We start from the raw sequence: 22,182 nt of genomic DNA, 5'->3' as shown, positions 1-22,182 counted from the left end.
GGGTGTGGCCCAAATAAAAATACATAAATAAATAAGCTACTTAAAGCCTAAAATTCTACAAAGACTTGCAAGAGAATTCCAAGATGATGTCCCTATAGATGTAGAAAAGAATACTTTTTTACAAAAATCCAACATAAACTGTGTTAAAAGAAGTAACAGTTTAGTCCTGGGAATAGGGTAAAATAAAATTCTCATACACCAGTCTGAAAAAACCTGTTATTGTTAATGCATGTTGCTTGCATATAACTGCTTTAAAAAAATAAATAAAGTCATAGAAAGCAACTGTGTATGGAAGTGAGAAAAAAAAGTAAACACTGAGCATCAGCCACAAGGGGGAGGGGGGAATCAAAAATTTCTAAAGACTAGAGTATTTGCGATCAAAGGGAACATTTCTCTTTTTTTTTTTTTTTTTTGCTTTTTGGGTCACACCCAGCGATGCTCAGGGGTTACTCCTGGCTTTGCACTCAGGAATTGCTCCTGGCAGTGCTTGGGGGACCATATGGGATGCCGGGGATCGAACCCAGGTCGGCCGCGTGCAAGGCAAACGCCCTACCCGCTGTGCTATCGCTCCGGCCCCGGAACATTTCTCTCTTAAGCACATAATCTTCCCTTCCCTCTTCCTCTCTTGCTTTAACTATATAACAAGAGTCTACCTCACAGGGCAAGAGAAATAGCACAGAGGTAAAGACGCTTGCCTTACACATAGCTGACCAAGGCTTCATTCCCAGAACCCTGAGCACTGCTAGGAGTGATCCCTGAGCACTGAACCAAAAATAAGACCTGAGCACCACTGGGTGCAGCCAAAAACAAAAACAAGATTACGCCTTCCCAACTAACTGAAAAAAAACTAATACTGTCTTTGAACATGTGCAGGATACTGAGATTCAACAATCTAGAGAGACCCCGTCGTTTAAATATGCATCCCCACCTTCACCCCCCCACCAATGATGGAGGCAAGAGTCTCCCGTGTACAAAGGGAGAGGGTGTTAAGCAGTACTCCTTCGATCCTGTAATGTTGTAAGCTAATGATAAATCAACAAAGACAAAAAATAAAATAAATACACATTCCCCTCAAAAATCCCCACCAAAAATGACAACAAGTGAAAATTATAAGTGTAAACTTGCAAGTTGAAATAGCTGCAACATCAACAAAATTTTGGATATTGGAAAAAGGGTTCCAACATCCTGGCCAGAGAGAACCGAGAAACTGAAAGATTGTCTGCACAGGAACGAAGCAGGGAACTCAACAAAACACAGAAGAATTGCAGTGCGAAGACTTCAGAATGAGGACACTCTGGAGAAGACTGGGTTTTAAATAGAAAGATTAACTGAAAATCAGTATTTGGAGCCTTAGAAGTCACAGCCCCAAGACCCCAAACCTTTCATAGAGAGGAAAATGTCTCACAAGGATAGTAGTAGCAGAAAGAAGACTTTGGAGAAAGGTGTGATGCTGCAATGTTATATGCAGGTAATTTATTAGCAGTATTATAAATCATGGTGCCCAAAATAAAATAAAAATTTTTAATGAAAAGAAAGACAGAAAATGCCCTTTGCCATCCAGGCAGAAGATACAAAGACGATTTATTGGGAGTGGAACATGCACAGTTGGAGATTGGGTACAGCATGAAACAGAAGTCTACCGTCCTAAAGGAAGAGCCAAGATGAATGCGTTCTCTCCTCTCTCTCTTTACTAGACACTGTCTCCAGCAGAGACTGCCTTTCTCCATGCCACTAGATCTCTTGAGCAGCCCTTACTATTTGGTGCCAGTAAAACCATCTCTTCCCTGATCCCTCTAACTCTATAGGTGTTAATGGTTTTTCTGGTTGTCTTACTCTCCTGTTTGGCATTTCAACTGTTCCTATTTCTAAAATTATTTTTCTCTTATTAAATTCCTCCTGTTAAATTTCCTAGTAGAGGGGCCAGAGTGATAGAAGTTGGTAGGGCACTTGCCTTGTACACGGTCAGCTAGGATTCAATCTCCAGCATCTCCTATGGTTCCCTGAGGCTGCCAGAAGTAATTCCTGAGTACAGAGCCAGGAGTACCCCTGCACATCATTGGGTCTGGCTAAAATCTCCCCAAAAAAATAAGGAAGGAAGAAAAGAAGAGTGAGTCAAGAGAGCTTAGTATTTTTATTTTAGGAGACTGAGTTTATATGAAAATTAATATCAAAGTGGCAAGAGGAATAAATTATTGTTGAAATGTGGAGGTAAATACCGACTGATGTCAGCAAGGATTACTGCCTCTAAGGAGGGTGGTCAGAAGTACAGGTCAGATGATTGCTGTTCATCTCTGAAACTTATAGTACAATTTTTTAAAAATTTTAATATGGATCATTACATTCACAGTATCTAGGTGTTTTAATCTAGAAAGTCGGGTGTTATTTAATTTCAACAACAGCAGCAGGAAAAGAAAGTGAGCTTCACCGAAGGGCAGTGCCCACTGCTCCAAGGCCAGCCAGGGAATAGGCCTGAGAATTGCCAAGAACAATAGGGAGACGAGGTGAAGGCCAAGAGCGGGATTTACAGGACCAAGAAGTCAGAGCAGCTGCCAACGGGAAAAGGTGTCTGACACTGGCTCTGTCTAACTCGACTGAGAAATAGTAGCAGGGGCAAATAGAAGTCTCCATCCTACAGATGTAATGTGAAAACACTGGGAATTGGCAAGACTGGACTGATTGTTCAGTCCAGAACTAATAAATGAGTGATTATCTCTTTCCACTCAGAGATTAAAATAAAGGCTTTAGAATGAAACATTAAAAAACATTAGAGCTTTTAGATGTTTTTCAAGTCTTTCCCCAGGGAGGAATTTTTCGTTGCAGCTCTACATGTACAATATTGCACACCATTCACGTAAATAAAAAGGATTTGAGACAAGTGGCCAAAGTTACGCTGATCAGCCATGGTCTCATTCAAATCTTAGTTTTTTTGCAATACTAATCCCCTTGGAAGTCAGAGGGTGATAATGGCCCATATCAAAGAGTCTGTGCTGGTGGGGGTGTGGTAGGAAAGGAACTAGGAAAAGAACATGGAGATGTCTCCAAAAAATTTAAACAGGAAAAATTTCTAACCCAGAAATTCTACTCTTTTACATCTATCCCAAGAACACAAAGATTTTAGACGATGGGGGGATGGAGCATATACGTACAGCATATACAACCAACCGATGCAAAATCCTTGGCAGCCCAGCCAGTCCCTCACTCCTCACAGCAGTGATCCCTGAGCACAGAGCCAGAAGTAGGCTCTGAGCACTGCCAGGTGTGACCCCCAAACACAAGAAAACAAGAAAACCCACAAAGAAGGAGATCGCTTTGCTATGCTCACTGCAGCACTCTGTATAATAATAGCGAAGATCTGAAAACAACCCAAGTGCCCAACCCCAGATGAGTGAATCAAGAAATGGTGGCATTAAATAGAATAGAATAAACACAATAGAATAGGACTCAGCTAGGTATTTACATAAGAAAGAGTACAAACTTATCTTTGGCAACGGTTTTTATGTAACTAGAGGGGGGGTCCCAAAATAAGTCAGAGAAAGAATGATAAAATATGAATGATTTCACTTAGGTGTAGTATATTTTAAAAAAGAAAGAAAGAAAGAAAAGAAAAGCTGCAGACAATGGCCAGTGTAAACAAACTCTTTGATATCAGAACTGAAATTAAAAGTATGGCACAGTTGGGGGAAGTTCTGGGGTGTGGGGAGATGAGGTGATTTAGTGACATAATGACCGTGGTGGGGTTCTTTGGCACTTGGGTGGTGGTAGAAGTACAGCAACTTTGTACACCAAAGGCATGAACATAAACACTATCTTCGCCATATTACTGCAATAATAATTTTTAAAAGAATCAGATGAGGCATTTGGGCCTTTCCATAACTACACACATGTACACTTACATGTAAAAAAAATGTACATAATTATAAAGAATAATTGAGTCAAGAAATCTTGATCTACTTAAAGGTCACAGACACTTGGGTGAATTTGAAAGGATTACGTGAGCCCACTCTCCGGCATGTGAGCTAATTTTTCTGGGAACAAGAGCATTTTCACACATGTGACAGACTTGGCTTGCTCCACGTAAGCTGTGCAAACCTGGATGAGTATCACACAGTCAGAGATCTTCACCCTGAGTACCATGATGTTCAATGCGCTCAGAAACCCGGAGCACAGATCACAGTGGGGGGGTGTCTCCCAGAACTCACGGTCAAAGACATTTACATACATGCTGAAGGATGTGCAAGTGATAAAGCTTCTACCCCACGTGGGACCCGGAGGAGTCCAGGAGAGTGCTCCCTGGGACGCTCAATAACCACATCTAAAAAGGGAAAACAGGTCACTGCGGATGAAAAGGGGACAGAGTCCCAGACAGACGTGGTCAAGTGTGTGAAGGAGTCAGGAGAAACTGATACCTTCCAAAGTGTGTGTTTGGGCAGGCGGGTGCAGGGAAAGGAAGGAAATACTTCAGCCAGCGCTGCCTGCCAGGCTCACTTGTGGGACCTGAGACACTTAATCTTCAGGTCATGGGTTCAGCTCCAGATTGGTCACATTGTTATTGAAAGGGTCAGACTGATGTAGTGGAAAAAGAAAGTCACTGAACCAGGACCCAGGGACAGCAACTAATCTCGGTCTGGCCACCACATAGCGCATTCTAAAACCAAATACCAGGGCTCTAGAATTGGAACTACTCTCTGTTGGAGGCCAAACACCTCCATTAATACACCCTTGATGTAAAGCCTCTGAGAGAGAGGGAGAGAGAGAGAGAGAGAGAGAGAGAGAGAGAGAGAGAGAGAGAGAGAGAGGAGGAGGGGAAGAGAGAAGAGAGAGAGAAGAAAAGTGCCTGCCATAGAGGCAGGCCGAGGGGGAAGATTGGCATGAGGGAAACTGGGGACGTTGGTGGTGAGAAATGAAGGCTGGTGAAGGGACGGGTGTTGGAGCATTGTATGACTGAAATCCAGCCATGAACAACTTAGTAACTGTGTACCTCACAAGGATTCAATAAATAAAATAAAATAAAATAAAGAGCCTCTGGACATGTGGGTGACTCAGAAAAAAACGCCAGAGAAGGGTAGGCAGGAATTGGAAAACACTGGTCGGAGTCCCACTAACACTTGGAGGCTTTATTTCTCACTTCAGATCTCTGATGATACCCTAGAGGGTCTTCAGAGGCATGTGGTGAAAAAGCATTAATATCTTCCAACACAGTCTCCCACAATAGACATGAAATTGAACCCCGGGCTTTGTCTGGCTGACCAGGTCTAAGCACCAGTCACTTCCCAACAGAGCTTTACTGAATACAAAAGAGTGGGTGTCTCTTTGGCCTCAGTTTCCATCCACCACTGTAAAGAAAGGGAATTAGAGTCCGTGTCCTCGGACACAATCAGAATTAAATTACTAAGCACAACAATAACAGCTAGCAAGCTGACTGCTCCCTGCATGCTAAGCATCAGTCAGAGAGGAACGAGTATGCAAGAAACCAACACAGCTCCTCTCTCTTGGAATTAGTGATGTGGCAGAGGAGGCCAAAATCGGTTAGAAAATTCCCATACAGAGGCGTGGGATTACAACCTGGAAGGCTGCCTGTGCCCGGAAGCTTGCAGAACATCGTGAGATAGTCTGAGGTGATGGGAGAGACCATCCGGAGAAAGTGGGGTTTGAGATAGGGTCTGAAGCCTGAGTAGGACTGGGAAGAATGTTCAACCCAAAGGAGTATTATACCACCATCACTGATGTGGAGTCTAAGCACGAAAGTCAGAGAAAGGGGACCTGTCTGCAGGCCTGAGAATATGAACTATGTCCTAGCACCGTGTTAAATACAATTTGTATACAAGTCTTAAAGTTCACGTCCTCTTGTCCCAAAATTCCTTCACATTTTTATCATCAGTCAATGAGGATACAGAGTTCCAGGTACAAAAACTGTTTATGGCTAACAGAATGATAGTGAGCAGTGGAGCCAAGCCTTAGACCCCTGCAAGTACTGTTTCCAAGGGGGGGGCCACGGGACCCCATTAAATTGTGATGGATCCTAAAGGAATTGACTAGCCACCAGGATTACTAGTAAGAATAAAATGAGTACTTTTCAAAATAATTCTTCATAACCCATAGGGATGGTGAAGACACTGATGCAAGATAATGAACAATAAAGAGACCATAGTGATGCCATGTCCACAGCCCCAAGAAATCCTGTTTTCACTAACACCCAAGGAAAGTAGAGACAAGGCCAGGAAGATTGCTCCACGGTTGGAAGCCTGCCTTATGAGCTAGGGGAGGGGGCAGCTGGGATAGAGAAGGGATCACTAAATCAGTGATGGTGGGAGGGATTACTCGGGATGGGAGATGTGTGCTGAAAGTAGATAAAGGACCAAACGTGATAGCCTCTCAGTATCTTTATTGCAAACCAGAATTCCCATAAGCAGAGAGAAAGAGGGAAACTGCCATAGAGGCAGGGGGAGGGATGGAGGCAGAGGGGTGGGGTGGGGGGATACTGGGGACACTTGGAATGGAAAATGTACTCTGGTGGAGGGATGGGTGTTCGATCATTGTATGAGTTGTTTGAATTTCAAACTCAACCATGAAAGCTTTGTAACTGTTGAACTGTTGCTTATGGTGATTTAATTTATTTTTTTTATAATTTATTTTTTTAATTAGTGAATCATCGTGAGGGTACAGTTACAGATTTATACATTTTTGTGCTCAAATTTAATTTAATTTTTTTAAAAAAAGAAGAAAAGATATCTTATTTTTTATCACCTATCATGCGGGTACCAAGCAATCCACCTGGCCACAACCAATGGAATTGAAGAGGAGGATGGACCCAGAGACACTAATCTTTAGGCTGCCTGTCACAGCCTCAGAGATTGGCTCAATCACTCAAAACGCCACCTGGGAAAAGATGCATGGACTGAACCACAGCTGTTTTCTCAAAAATAGAGGATAAAGATGTTCGCACAGGCTTGAGGTGTGGACAGGAAGGTTATCCCAGGAGTGCAGAGATGACTAAATGATCAATGAAAGTGGTTCCAAGGTATGAACTTCTAGTGACCAGATAAGTAAGTTCTGGGAATGTAATAGTACAGTGATTGGAGCTAGCATTGTCTAATAGAATATTTGATGGTTGCTAGAGAGTAGATCTGAAAAGTGCTAACCTCAAGGGAAGAGGGGATGTAGCTCTGTGAGGCAATGGATGTTAACATACTTAGAGTAAGTGTGGCACAATATGCGCACATATCAAATGCATGTTGTAACTGATATAACGTCGTATAGCTCAAAAAGAAATGGAAGGGGCTTGAAAAACCTAGTAATTCAACTCACTGCATTATAACAGAGTAAATAAAACATCTCGTTACCTTATTCAATATAGAAAAGGCATTTGATAAGATTCAAACACCCATGTAGGTGACAAGACTGGCCTACACATATTACACACCTACCCACACAAGGTCAGAGAAAACTGAGGAAGTCTGAGTGAGGTCAGCACAATGTAGCCAAGTCAGAAGTCTGGCTGTAATCCCACAGATGATTTTTCCAGAAAGTGACCACTGGGAAGAAAAGTGGGCTGTCTATACATGGGATGTCTCTGCATTATCTCTTATAATGTATGTGAATATGCATTTAACTCCATTTTAAAAGTTAATTTCTGGGGCTGGAGCTATAGCACAGCATGTAGGGCGTTTGCCTTGCACGCGGTCAACCCGGGTTCAATTCCCAGCATCCCATATGGTCCCCTGAGCACTGCCAAGAGTGATTCCTGAGTGCAGAGCCAGGAGTAACCCCTGTGCATCGCCAGGTGTGACCCAAAAAGCAAAAAAACAAAAAATAAAAAAATAAAAGTTAATTTCTAAAAAGGTTGCAAGAGAAGGAAAGAGAGAGTGATGTTCCAGAAAGAGAACTGCATTGATCCACCAAAAATGGTAAATGGCAGTGCTAGAGAGATGCAGCAGGTAAGGGGCACTGGTCTCGCACGCCAGGCTCACCCAGATTCTCTCCCCAGCACCCCAACTGGTCCCTCAAGCCCTGCCAGGAATGATTCCTGACACAGAGTCAGGAGTAAGCCCTGAACACATCCCTGTGTAGCCCCTAAAACATGTTAAATTGGAAATAAAGAATAATAATTTTGAAATCATTGTCACTTCCTTCTTCCACTGTTTTCGTGTAACTGTTCAAAATTAAAATCTCAAATGTTTGCATTTTGCGAAGATGACAAGCCCATTTAAGGAAGCTGACATACAAATAAGAACATGGTATTTTTAACATGCTAATAAGAACATGGTACTAACATCAAGACTCAGAGTCAATACATCATACACTGTATGACTACAATTTTTTAAATTGCCCAAATCCTTCTCCCCATCCTGCCTTTATTGGGGGGAGCCAATGGGGGGGGGGGGTTTAGGGCCACAGACAGTATAGGTGGGGCCTGGGTGCTACACATAAGAGGCTTGGGGGTTGTTCCTGATGACACTCAGGTGACCATGTAGTGCTGGGTTCAAACCACAAGCAGGACGTGTGCTCCAGCCCTTTCAGCTACCTCTTTGGCTCTACACCCTTTCTGCTCTTTACATTACATAAACCTCAGTGTTCGTTGGACTATGTTTGCTCTTGTGATCCTAACAGCATCATTCCGACAAACTCTACCAACAAAAAATAAAAAGAAATGTTCATATATAATAAAGCCTCTTTCCCCCAACCTCAATAGTAAATATCATGCCTAAAGGTTGATATGAACAGATATAAAATTGAGTATATAATCTTCCTTTTAAAGGGCCCACTCAAGGTGCTAGTCATAGTAGGACTGAGTACCTGAACTCAAATGCGTATGTGGTAAAGGGACTAGAAAGATAGCTCAATGCACTGAGCACATGCTTCGTGTGCAGGAGATCTGGATTTGATCCCTGACACCACATGGTCCCCCAAGCACTGCCAGAAGCGACCCCAAAGCACAGAGCTATTAGGTGTGGTCCAAAAATAAAAGCAAAATATGGGGTTGGAGTGAGAGCACAGCAGGTAGGGTTCTTGCCTTGCATGTGGCCAAAGAGGATTATTTGATCCCTGGCACCCCGGATGGTCCCCTGAGCACCACCAGAAGTGATCCCTGAGTGCAGGCCAAAAACAAAACCTGAGCACTGCACAGATGTGGCCCCCAAAACACAAACAAGATACATCATTTAAAAAGAACAAAGCAAAAACTACATGCACTTAGGGTAAAATATATAGTATATTTCAAAGACATTGAACAGTAAGAAGAATATAAAGGAACAAGAGAGAGCAATAATAGTGCAACAGGTTTGGCACGCCTGGCATATGGCTGACCTGGGTTCAGTCCCCAACACTGGCACTCGATATGGTGTCCCAGTCCCACCAGGAGTGATCCCTGAGCACAAGCCAGGAGTAAGCCCTGAGCACCGCAGGGTGTGGCTCTAAACGCCCCCCTCCCCCCAAAAAAGAATTTAAAATCTCCCTCATAATTTTATTTGTTTTATTTTGTTTTTTTGCTTTTTGGGTACACCCAGCAATGCACAGGGGTTACTCCTGGCTCTGCACTCAGGAATTACTCCTGGCGGTGCTCAGGGGACCATATGGGATTCTGGGAATCAAACCCGGGTCGGCCGAGTGCAAGGCAAACGCCCTACCCGCTGTGCTATTGCTCCAGCCCAATAATTTTACATTGATTGAATGTTAGGATATTTTTTAGGCGATGGAAAGTATAACAGTTAAGGCACTTAACTTGCACAAACCCATCCCCAGGTTTGATCCCTGGTACCCCATGTGGTCCCTTGAGCACAGCCAGGAATACTTCCTGAGTGCAGAGCAAGAAGTAACCTCTGAGAATTGCCAGGCATAAACCAAAGTATTTTTTAACTTGAGCTACATATCATTATTAGTATATATTACATTGTCAATATATTATTTTAATAATATATAGTAAATTAAATATAATATATTAGTATATATTATCATTGTAACTAATTTACTTATAACTTTTTTTTTTTTGCTTTTTTTTTTTGGGTCACACCTGGCGATGCACAGGGGTTACTCCTGGCTCTGCACTCAGGAATTACCCCTGGCCATGCTCAAGGGACCATATGGGATGCTGGGATTTGAACCCGGGTCGGCCGCGTGCAAGGCAAACGCCCTACCCGCTGTGCTATCTCTCCAGCCCCGCCTATAACTTTTTAAAAACTTTAAAAAATATTTTTAAATTATTTAAAATGTAGCTACTGAAATATTTATTATATATGTAGCTCTAATTATGTATCTATTACATACTAGACAATGCTGATTTGAAAATCAAAAGCATTCTAAATTATCTGTGTATAATATATATACAATATTTAAAATAATATGCTGGGCTGGAGCGATAGCACAGCAGATAGAGCGTTTGCCTTGCACGTGGCTGACCAGGGTTCGACTCCCAGCATCCCATATGGTCCTCTGAGCACCGCCAGGAGTAATTCCTGAGTGCAAAGCCAGGAGTGACCCCTGTGCATTGCCAGGTGTGACCCAAAAAGCAAAAAAAAAAATTAATTAAAAAATATAAAATAAAGTAATATGCTTACAAGAACTTTTATATACCATGTGATGGTAAATTCCTATAAAATAAGGTAGAAAATGGTACCAATATTATAAAAGGGGCTTCATTTCTTCATTTATTTACTTCCAATGTTTTGAGAGGGAAAATACCAAAATGCTTCAGAGAGTTTATCTGCAATCCTCCCGAGAGAGGAACAACTCGGACAGGGAGACAACCCCAGACAGCTCAGCCAGGAAGTGTAGAGCCAGTACTCAAACACGGGGAGAGGCCTTGTTCCGAAGTGACTGTCCCTGTGAAGTTGCTCATTATCAGCTAGGCAGGGACTCCAGAAGCCAAGTATCTGTCCTGAAGAAGGGGCTCCTGTTCTGATTTGAAATCAGTGGTGGGAGCAGTTTCCAAAACCAGCCAAACTCCCCAGTCAGCCCTAAGCATCTCCCGCTCATCCCATTCTGAGAAAGGATCTGCAGGAGGGACACAGAGATGTGGAAAAGTCGCACAGAAAAATGGACTAGAGGCAGTAAAAACAATGGCTCCATGTCAGACATGGTCGGCAGCTTCAGGACCACTGACTACTCTAGATTCCTCCTAGCTTGACCCTGGGTCCCGTCTCTGCTGTCCAATCTAGTCCACTCTAGCAAAACACATGCAGTAACTGCAAAGAAGCAGGCCACTCCACAGCAACTGAGCAGGACACGACCTACAACAGAAGGGACCCATGACACCGCCACGAGGGAGAAGCAGACGCGCCATGAAGCGATGAGACACATCACCAACAGAAAGAGCCTTCTAAAAACCCAAAATATCTTCGGCCACCAAACTTCGGAAAAACCAAGCAGGCCAAACGTTGGCACCTCTTCATCCATTTTCTCCCCCCTCCCCCCGTCCGCTAGCCGAAGAGTTGATGGAAGTCTACAGACATCTGCTCAGTATGACCACAAGTACCCACAAAAAGCAATTTTCCCTTCCTGCAGCAGTTGGAAAAGTATAAGTGAGGGTGGAGGTGATGGGAGGGTGGTGAGGGAGGAAGGGAGGAAAACTGGCCAGGAAAGAAAAAAAATCCACACATACATACACAGAGAGAAAGCAACAGTGACTTTCAGACCTGAACCCAGGAATTTTTGAATGGTTGAGAATGGGACACTTTGTCACCTCTGATTTAATTAGAAGAGTGTTTTCGGGATGCTAAAGGTCTAGGCTCATAATCAAGCACTTACGTAATCCTCCTCATTGAGCCCCTGTTTCTCAACAGAACTTTTCACCTCCATGGAAAACTTCTCAAACTCAGGTTTCACTGTCCTCAGTAGAGTAATTGTCTGGAGAGATGAGTACGCTTGCTTAGCTTCAAAGTCGTGTTTGTCTCCTCTCTTCCACGAGCCGTCTCCTACGGGAGAAATAAAAATATTTATAATTCCAAGCCAGTCACCATAAAGGAGTCATTCTCCCCTTTCCCTGCAACGTGTCTTGACGTGTTACTTCTGCAGCAGGGGGGGAAGACGCATTGTCCTAAGTTTGCTCTACGGTGTAATAGGACAACGTTAAGACCATCAAAGAAGGCCCTATGGAAATATGTCCCTTTGAGTGTGTGTGTGTGTGTGTGTGTGTGTGTGTGTGTGTGAGAGAGAGAGAGAGAGAGAGAGAGAGAGAGAGAGAGAGAGAGAGAGAGAAAGAGAGAGAGAGACTGTTGAGTTCATTGCCGTCTAATGACCACATAACTGGAGTTTTCAGTCCCAGGAAGGGTAGGGCAGCATGGCAAGATTCAGAAGTTCTGTCTTCCTTGATGCACATTTATTTGTCGGTATCTACCGTCCCCCTGGATGTGAGCCTATGCTACTGGGAAACAAGAGCAATGGAACAGTTGCTGTGACAGGGGCTTGGGGTCAGCATCATCACTTGGTGTTATGAAAAGGAAGGTTGGAAATATTTCTCTCTGTCTTGAAATATTTCTTAAATCCCTTCAAAGTGAAAGGTCACTGCAGGGACTTGAGGCTTTCTATGTCTCTGGTGTTGCCAACATCGTACGAATCTTTTGCTGGACAATTTCTTCCAAACACTGGTTGCAAAAAATGACAATTCAGAAATATAATAATAATAGCACTGTAGCACTGTCATCCCATTGTTCATCGATTTGCTAAAGCAGACACCAGTAATGTCTCCACTGTGAGACTTGTTGTTACTGTTTGGGGCATATCGAATATGCTACGGGGAGCTTGCCAGGCTCTGCCGTGCACACAGGATACTCTCGGTAGCTTGCCGGACTCTCCGAGAGGGACGAAGAAATCAAACCCGGGTCAGCCATGTGCAAGGCAAACGCCTGACCCACTGTGCTATCATAATAAAATCTCTGTGTATTGAGCATTTTGAATGCATATCTTCTCCTCACAATCCCGTGGCCTGGGAGTAATCGCCCTCTTTTTCACAGATGATGAAATCAAGACACAGAGAGTCTGAGTTCCCTCCTACCTTGTGCTGCTCTCTGTCACAACAGCAAAGACAAATTACATAACTAAGCATCATTCATTCTCCTTCTCTATTATTTAATTTTGGATAAAACAGGCGGCCCACAGGGCCCCAGGAGGCAGAGAGGACCTCTACCTCTGGACAACACACAGCAGCATCTGTGGATTGTCATTCTGATCCCTGACGGCTCTGCCAATAGCATTTGCAGCTGAGCCTGCAGTCACTGATCCAGGCAGGGCCCGGGAGCCTTGCTGAGCAGTGAGGATAAAGAGCAGGTGGCACTGGCAAGTCTCTCACAGCTCCGATGAGACCCACATGGAGTGACTGGGTCCTCCCTGCGAGGTCATCTGATCTCCACAGCCGGCCTCAGAAATGTCTAGGACAGTCATCACCACCTAAAGGAGGGGCACCAAAAGAAGGGCCTGACAACCACAAACTTTATTTTGAGTCCTATGGGGGGGCTTTGGAGGGAATGGTACGAAGAAGCAACAGAGAGTAGAGCGGGACCCCCAGTGAGGGAGGGTCTTGTGGGAGGATGAGGAGGAGGCATAAATCTGGTCCTAAATGGGTCCAGAGGATTTTAACTGGGAGGCAAGGGGGACAGAAAGGCAGGCTTGGCAGAACCAGTCATCAGACCAGGGGGCAAAGGTGGATGACATCAGATGGCATCTGCGAGCATCAGTAGGAAGTAGAAGAAAAGGCAGGGACAAACCAGTAGGAGCCGTAGGCCACAGGAAGGAAACGGGTCTATAAGGGGGACCACGGATGAACAAAGGCTGAGAAACAGGCACCAGAATGGGATTTCTTACACTGTGGGCCAAGCTCAGGCGGGGTCATGTAACCCGGTTAGTGTCACAGAAAAATCACGTGTTTTAAATTTAATTTCCTTATGACTTGTTATAAAAAGAAAATAAAAGGTGCAGAAAAAAAGGATCTATTTGTGGAGGCATCTGGAGAACCATTATTCTAACATGGACAACCATGAATTCCTTACCTCCTATGCTCCAAAGAGCTGGTAAAAGTGGAGCTGGAGTGATAGCACAGTGGGTGAGGCATTTGCCTTGCATGCGGCCAACCCAGCATCCCATATGGTCCCCTGAGCACCGCCAGGGGTAATTCCTAAGTGCAGAGCCAGGAGTGATCCCTGTGTATCATCAGGTGTGACCCAAAAAGCAAAATAAAATAAAATAAAATAAAAGAGCTGGTAAAAGAAGTAAGACAGAGCTGAGGACAGAATCCACTAAGGACTGGTCCACTCTCAAGGAACAACAAAAACAACAACAACAACAACAAAACAAAAAAACAATACCTCCAACCAAAAGTGTTACTAGAAGGGGAAGGGGGGAAGGGGAGGGTGCTTGCCTTGCCGTGGCTGACCTAACCCCACCAGGAGTGACCCCTGGGTGCAGAAACAGGGGTAAGCCCTGAGTGCCACTGAGTGCGGCTGGAAACAAAACAAATGAAAAAAGAAGCTACTCTCAAGGAGCAGCAGATTAAATTTCAGGCCCTCAAACAAATCCTCCTCCTCCTCCCGTCTGGACACTCCCAAATGCCAAGAGGCCACCGTCTGAGCGGGGACCAGCCTGGGCCCAGGGCGCAGGAGCCGTGCAGAACTGCGTCAGCAGAAGGAACTCGGCCGGCACTCATGGCGCAGACCCGCTAGGAGGGTGGAGGGGAGGAAGATCCCCACAACCCAAGAACAGCCAGAACCAACTTCAGCCCCGTGGAGGAGCCCGTTTCTGAAAGGCGCCATCAGAGTTTGTTGATTCGCTTATGATTCACTTGCAGACTCAGTGAATCGCGATTCGGCAGAAAGGGCATCGCTGCAGCCAACAGGGCCAGAGTTTCTCAGCTCTGCGAACAAGTGGTCTCCAAGGGCCCAGGGAAGGAAACACTTGGCCCTCCAGGGCTCTGGGTTACTTCATCAGAAAAAAAAAAAACTCACAGAACTGCAAATATCAGCGTTTTCAGTTACTAATGCAGAAAAAAAACAAATTGGTTTTTGCTATTGTTCTTTGGGCTTTTTGTTTTGTTTTTGTTGGGGGGGAGGGCAGCCCACACCTGATAGTGTTCAGGGTTTGCACTCAGGAATCACTTCTGGCAATACTCACTGAACCGTATGGGATGCCGAAGAATGAACCTGGGTTCATTCGCAAATGCCTCTCACACTGTACTAGCTCTCTGGCCCGCAAGCAGATTGGTTTGTTTTTAATTTTTGAATAACAAAATCCAATTTCAAAATATTATTTTAATACAAGCAAAACTAACTCAGGTATTATTCTTCTTGAGCATGAACAATCGGATAAAAATGAGTTGCTCTGGACTGGAGTGATAGTCCAGCCGGCAGGGCGCTTGCCCTGCACACAGCTACCATGTTCCAGCCTCAGCACCCCATGTGGTTCCCCAAACCGGCCAGGAGTCACTCCTGAGTGTAGAGCCAGGAGTAAGCCCTGAGCACAACCAGATATAGTCCAAAAGCAAAAAAAAAAAAAAATTGATCATTTTTTATAAGCTGGTTTTGACTGTTCTTTATTACACATAAAATCTTTCTGTCAAATTTAGGTAATTTGTGTTCTGCTAAATTTAGGTTCTTATGTATTGGTTTTGGAGCAATAGCATAGCAGGTAGGGCGTTTGCCTTGCACATGGCTGACCCGGGTTCCATTCCTCCATCCCTCTCAGAGCGCCCAGCAAGCTACCGAGAGTATCCCGCCCGCACAGCAGAGCCTGGCAAGCTACCATGGCATATTCAACATGCCAAAAACAATAACAACAAGTCTCATAATGGAGACATTACTGGTGCAAACTCGAGCAAATTGATGAACAACGGGATGACAGTGCTACATGTATTGTTTTAAAATAAGCTATTTCTTAGAACTTAGAAAGAAGTTCACTGTATATTAGCTTTCACTGCCATGGTATAATTTGAGTCAAATTTTAACAGCATCTCAAGTCTTTATATTTACAGTATTATTGGGTTTTAGTTTACTATGCTTTACTGTGGATTTGTTTCTCATCTAGTTATATGGATAGATGGATAAAGTTGGCAGATAAAGCTGCCAAAAAGAAAAGAAAGAAAATCCAGTAGGATGAATTTCTCTACCATAATCTCAAAGGTCATTTTTGTTTTCAAGGGGAAAAGGAAAGAACGAAAGCAATAATGCTGAAGACCCTCCCCCCCAACCCGGGGCTATGACTTCCTGCCCGTGTGGGTGTCTCTGGTTACGAAGTGTCAGTGGCATCTCCCACCAAGGGGATGTCACAGAGGCCTGGTTGGCACGACTCCCTGTCAGTGGGGACAAATTTAATTCAGTGGACAACTGGGTGCCTTTGGAGATTTACGAGCGAAATGGAAGAATGTCATGATCAGAATCAGGCTTGAGAAACAGTCCTGGATTAGAGCAGGGAGACACCGAGGGGTCACAGTCACCGTAATCCAGGCAAGGGGTGAACAGAGGTGATAGGCAGGAAGTTGGGAAGTCACTGTCTCTCTCTCTCTTTCTCTCTCTCTCTCTCTCTCTCTCTCTCTCTCTCTCTCTCTCTCTCTCTCTCGCTCTCTCTCGCTCTCGCTCTCTCTCTCGCTCTTCAAAATTTAACATGGTTCTCTGTGGCATTCGAATCCAGTTGATTGACTCTCCATTCATGTTTATTGCTTTTACACACACACACACACACACACACACACACACACACACACACACACACACACACACAGAGGAGCCCTAGAATGGAAGCAAGAGGAATCTCAAGACTCTAGGAGAATGAGGGAGTAAGAGACAGCAGAGGGAGCTGCGTCACTCCTGACGCCAAAGAGGAAAGAAAAGGTCGTCATTCGAGCAAAGAGCAGAGCCAGGGGTGAGGAGGGTTGAGTCCACTTGGAAATAATCAGTCTGAATCAGGAATATAGCAGAGCCAAGGTGACGTCCACAGAAGGCCCATGGGACAGACACCAGTAGGCTGAGGTAGAAATTAAGGCAGAAGAGGAGGCCTGGGTATGGTGAGAACCCAGGACCCAGGCACACCAAAGGGTGGGGGCAAGAGGGTGATGGGCTGAGCACAGATAATTGGGGCATCAGTGGGCGGGAGAAGACTCAGAAAGGATCACCACTAAGAGACAGGCTTTCCTGAGGGAAAAAGATGGAATGCTCTAGAATTGTGCAGCTGGCTACAGGTGCCACTGCCCTTTGTGGAACTCACTTATATGCCACTCAAATAAAAATACCCCAAATTCACCTCCTCAGTGTCACTTGCCACATTTCACGTGCTCAGTAGCCACATGTAGCTAGCAACGACCACCGCAGACATCACAAATGAGAACACAGCCAGCACAGCAGAATGTGCATTGACTAGCATGACTTGGAAGCACAGAGGCTCAGCCTGAGGTCTGATCCCTGGTGTTGGCAATAAGGATGGGGACCTTGAGGCTAGCACTTTCAGAAGTACAACGGGTACCAATTTCAGACCCAGACAATGGTTCCGAACAAGAATGGAAGAAGAAGAGATTGAAGTCTGCATTTGAAAAGCATGATGGAGAAGGTTCAGGAAAGAGGGAAAGGGAAGTTGGCTTTACTCTTTGGGGCTTGGTTTCCAATGTCACAGAGCCCCAAGCTTACATTCAGAGTGAGAAGGGCACAGAGTAAGGAAAAATGGTACCCACGGGAAACTTTCATAATGTCATAATGCACTGCTTTTTCACTAAACGAAGAAGACAAACTAATCAAGAAGATTTATGGAAGAGGAAATCACTTGCTCAACACTCCACCAGTGCTCAGCTCTCCTGCGATCAGGCCGCAAGCACTGGTGTGGGAAGCCCACCCGGGGATAGCTGTGCCAGGCCCAGTTTCCATTCTATTCAAGCGACAGAACAAAGGGGGTCTTCCAGAAAGGTGAGACGAATGATGCGCTGAGACATCACAGAGTACGGCCAAGAAGCAAAGGCCCGGAGTTCCCCTGGCGGACCACATGCCGCCCTGGCTCTTGACGGTGGGTGGGTGGGTGGTCACATTCGTAAAAGAAAGGCATTGCTCTCCTGGCCTCAGCTCACACTCTCCGAGAATCAGTGTGAGATGCCTGCCAGGAGGTTCGCTGATGGGGCTGCTCAGTGTAGTAATAACAGCATCGCTTCCAGGCATTGTCTGTCGCCTGTTACTCTTGACGCCTCAGAAGAGTTTTTATAAGAAGTAAAGACTCTTCTGAGGAAGACTGAAGTAGGATCCCCATCAAATGGATGAGGAAAACAGACGGGAGATGATTGTGCACAAAGTCACTTAGTGAATAAGCCATGGAAGTAATATTCCCATGCAAGCCCGTCTCCGTTGCTGGTGCCCTGGCTACTCTGTTCATTTCATCGAAGTGTAGGCTGTTTCCCGGTTTTTAACTGCCTAGGCCGTGGAATGATAAAAATGTAATAAATAAATAAATAAATAAATAAAGTAAGCAGAGGACAAAAGGAAGAGGAAATGTCTAAAAATGATTTAACAACTTGCAATGGTTGAATAGTTCAGTGAAAAATTATCTTTCTTCCTTTCCCAAATTGACTTAATTGTGCAGATATCACTTTTCTAGAAAAATAGAATAAATCCAATCCCTTGTCATATTTTTTCTTTCCCTTTTCATAGTTGAATCATTTATGAACATTCTCTTAGCTCTACTATGCATCCATCCTCACCTTCCTCACTGCCCTCTGAGTTCTCAGGATGTCAGGAAAGTGCTCCATAATCCTAATAATCGAAGGTTAAATTGCCCAAAAAAAACCTTTTCATCCTAACTCAAACTAAAAAAAAAAAAATCAATAACAGGAAAGTCATAGTTGCTAGTAAAATTCTCCAGTGCAATCTATACCAACTTCTAAGTTTTTTCCAACCTATACTGCCCATCTTATTTTTACTCACTTGAATTTCCCCTAATATAAGTGACACTCCTGTAGCAATAATATTTGTGCTAGCTTAACAATTTTTTTCAGTCATTCAACAAGACAAAGCAATCCAATTATAAAATGGGCACATTATTAACATTCTCTTAAACGTCAATGTCAGTTATTCATTAAAACAGAGCTTTATTCTGGAATGGATGTGGAAGAATATGAGCATGAGAAAACATAGGGAAAGGAGGGTGTGCAAGTACTTCTTGTGAACATCTGTCTGCTTTCTGGAACCCAAAATCTCAGAGAAGTCCTTTTATTAATGAAGTGCTTGGTCTAGGTGAAATGCCTGCCAGAAGATTCTATCTTTTGTTTCTAAGCCCGAGGAGTTAGGGGTCTCAGAGTGAGAGCAAACACGGGCACTTGCCTTCCTTCCCACACCTACTCTCCCCTCTTCCTTAGTCCCAGATTCCAAAGTTGATTTGGAGCAGCAGAACAGCATAAAAATGCTATTTTCTTATATCCAGTGCAACTCAGGAGAGCCCATGGCATATAATGCAGAAATTCCTAAGTGGGGCCCTTTTTCTGGGAGGGAGATGGGCGGGGTCGGGTTCTCTTATGTGCTTCTCTCTCATCTTACTCCTTTCTCTTGCTCAGAATTAATACATGATCTTGACACTGTACTAGGAATTTTGTGATTATGAGAATACAGATCATCCACTAAGATTGAGAAAGCAGTTCAAGTTGAATCCCCAGAGTCACTAACTATAGCCATCATCATTGGCCTCTGCCATTGTTTAAATCACCATAGATGGGAGTCTTGGTGATTTGCACGCAGATATAATTCCTTATGCACTCAAGTTCCCGGGATTCATTAGATAAAAACTGGCTACTTTTCAAGACTTAGAAACAACAAAGTGCCCCAAAACATATAAGTGGATAAAGAAACGATGGCGTCTATATACACAATGGAATATGAGTAAGCTATAGGAAAAGTTGAAATCATGCAATTTGTTCATACATAAATGGAACCAGAGTTGTCAGGCTAGTGAAGTCAGTCAGAGGGGGAGGGACAAACATATAATTATCTCTCCTATGTGGAATATAAACATAGTAATGGAATAGTGAATGGCCAACGGTAACAGATTCTGAGTGTCTGCCTACAGAACTAAGTCTGCTAAGGGAGAAGAGGTGGAAGGAAGCCTTGCGACATTGGAGGAGGTGTGGTAATGGAAGATGTCTAAGACTCTATTATTAATAGTATTGTAAGTCAGGATGCCTAAATAAAATTTGAAGAAAAAAATGTTGCTAATTTGGTGAAAAAAAAAATAATGCATGGCCTAAAGTTTATCCACAAAACTATAACCATGGGAAAAGGTACAAATTTAACTTCTTTTTGATATAGCTTTTTTTTTAGTATTACCACAAAAGCAAACTAATACCAGAGTTAACATTCATTAAATACTCACGATGCTTCTGTGTCTCACAGACACCACCTCATTGCTATTCAGCCTGATGCCATGGAACAACTACTATTACTTCCAGTAAAACCAATACCCATTGAGAAAGGTAAGGATCTGTGAATCTGCCCCAAGCCAGTATTCGGAACAGCCTCCTGGGCAGACCAGTATCAGTTGCCCAAAGCCTAAGCATCTGTGCTATGAAAAGCTAAAAGAAAGGACCTCATTCGAAATTTCAAGATCACTTGACAGGTTTGATAAGAGCATACTATCTATTTCTATGCATTACAGTGCATTTTCAAACAGCAGAAAAAAATCACAGAACCCTTTCACAAAAATATCCATGCCTCCTCTCAAGTGACATGTATCTGTGTACATAGGCCTCCATATGCTTATGTGTATACAGGCATGTTTGTACCCATATGCATATTATTATGTGTGTGTAACTTCCTTGGATACCAGAGGGACCATTTCCCCTGGCAGTGCTCACAGGGCCCCAGGCCACTCCTGGAAAAGCTCTGTCCAGCTGCAAAGGTTGGACTAGTTCAGTGCTCAGGTCCCAAGAAGTAGCGCTGCTCATGCCACCAGGGCCATCCAGTGGTGCTGGAAGGGCCATGCCAGGCCCGAGATGGAAGTCAGGGCCTCTATACGCCAGACATGAGCTCTGGAATTCTGAGCTTTCTCCAGGGCCCTATACGTGATTTCTGGTGTACGGTGAGAAGGACACAGCATCAACTTTGTAGCATTTCTGCCAAAATTATAAACTTATTCTATGAAAATGCCAGGTAAGTCCAAACTGAGAGTTAATTGTATCAAAAATAATAATTGTATCAAAATAATTGTATCAACGAGTCAGGCCACAAGACTTAAGGAAAACTTGAGGGGCTCTCACAGTTGGAGGAGATACAAAGACGCAACAACGGAAAGCAATGTGGAGTAGATCTGGGCTAGATCGTGGACAGAAAAAGGATCAGAAGAGAAGGTGAGCTTCCATATGACCCCACAATAACACTTCTGGGAATATATCCCAAGGGTGCAAAAAAGCACAGTAGAAATGACATCTGCATCCATATGTTCATTGCAGCCTCACCTGTATGTTCATGTTACCAATATCGAGAATCTGGAAACAACCCAAGTGCCCGAGAACAGATGATGGGTTAAAGAAACTTTGGTACATCTACACAATGGGATACTATGCAGCTGTTAGTAAAGATGAAGTCATAAAATTTGCTTATAAGTGGATGGTTCTGGAGAGTATCATGCTAAGTGAAATGAGTCAGAAAGAGAGGAACAGACATAGAACGATTGCACTCATTTGTGAAATATAAAATATTAGAATATGAAACTGACATCCAAGGACTGTGGAGACAGAGCCAAGAAACTGTTTCATGGTTGACAGCCTCCCTCATGAGCTGGGGGAGAAGGCAGCTGGAATAGAGAAGGGATCACTAAGTCAATAATGGTTGGAGAGATAGTTCCAGATGAGAGATGTGTGCTGAAAGTAGATAAAGGACCAAATGTGATAGCCTCTCAGTATCCGCATTGCAAACCATAATGTCCAAAAGGAGAGAGAGAGAGAGTATGGGGGAAATTGTCAGCCATAGACGCAGGGGGAGGGATGGGATAGTGGGGGACAATGGGGACATTGGTAGTGGAAAATGTGCACTGGTGAAGGGATGAGTGTTTGATCATTGTATGACTGAAACTCAAACATGAAAGCTTTGTAATTGTATCTCACTGTGACTCAATAAAAATAAGTAAATAAATAAATAAAAAGAAGGGAAGGTGGTGAATTTCAATAAGGCCTATAATTTAGTTAGTAGGAATAAACCATGGTAAATTTCTTTTGGCGATTCAGTGGTTAACCCTCAATGAAACTGA

General features: G+C 43.8%; 1 protein-coding gene across 3 annotated transcripts in view; it reads right to left on the bottom strand.

The window, feature by feature from the left end:
- NPR3 (natriuretic peptide receptor 3) overlaps positions 1-22,182 on the bottom strand; it is a 77,287-nt gene that overhangs the window by 36,554 nt on the left and 18,551 nt on the right. For all 3 annotated transcript variants that reach the window (XM_055120265.1, XM_004605562.2, XM_004605563.2), the window contains one exon: positions 11,740-11,906. In XM_055120265.1, the coding sequence (XP_054976240.1) occupies positions 11,740-11,906 (167 nt within the window). The remainder of the gene's footprint in view (positions 1-11,739; positions 11,907-22,182) is intronic.

Source organism: Sorex araneus, chromosome 1 (genome assembly GCF_027595985.1).
Source record: "Sorex araneus isolate mSorAra2 chromosome 1, mSorAra2.pri, whole genome shotgun sequence".
Taxonomy (NCBI): domain Eukaryota; kingdom Metazoa; phylum Chordata; class Mammalia; order Eulipotyphla; family Soricidae; genus Sorex; species Sorex araneus.
Note: the sequence above shows the minus strand (reverse complement) of the source record. Positions and strands in the feature narration are given on the sequence as shown.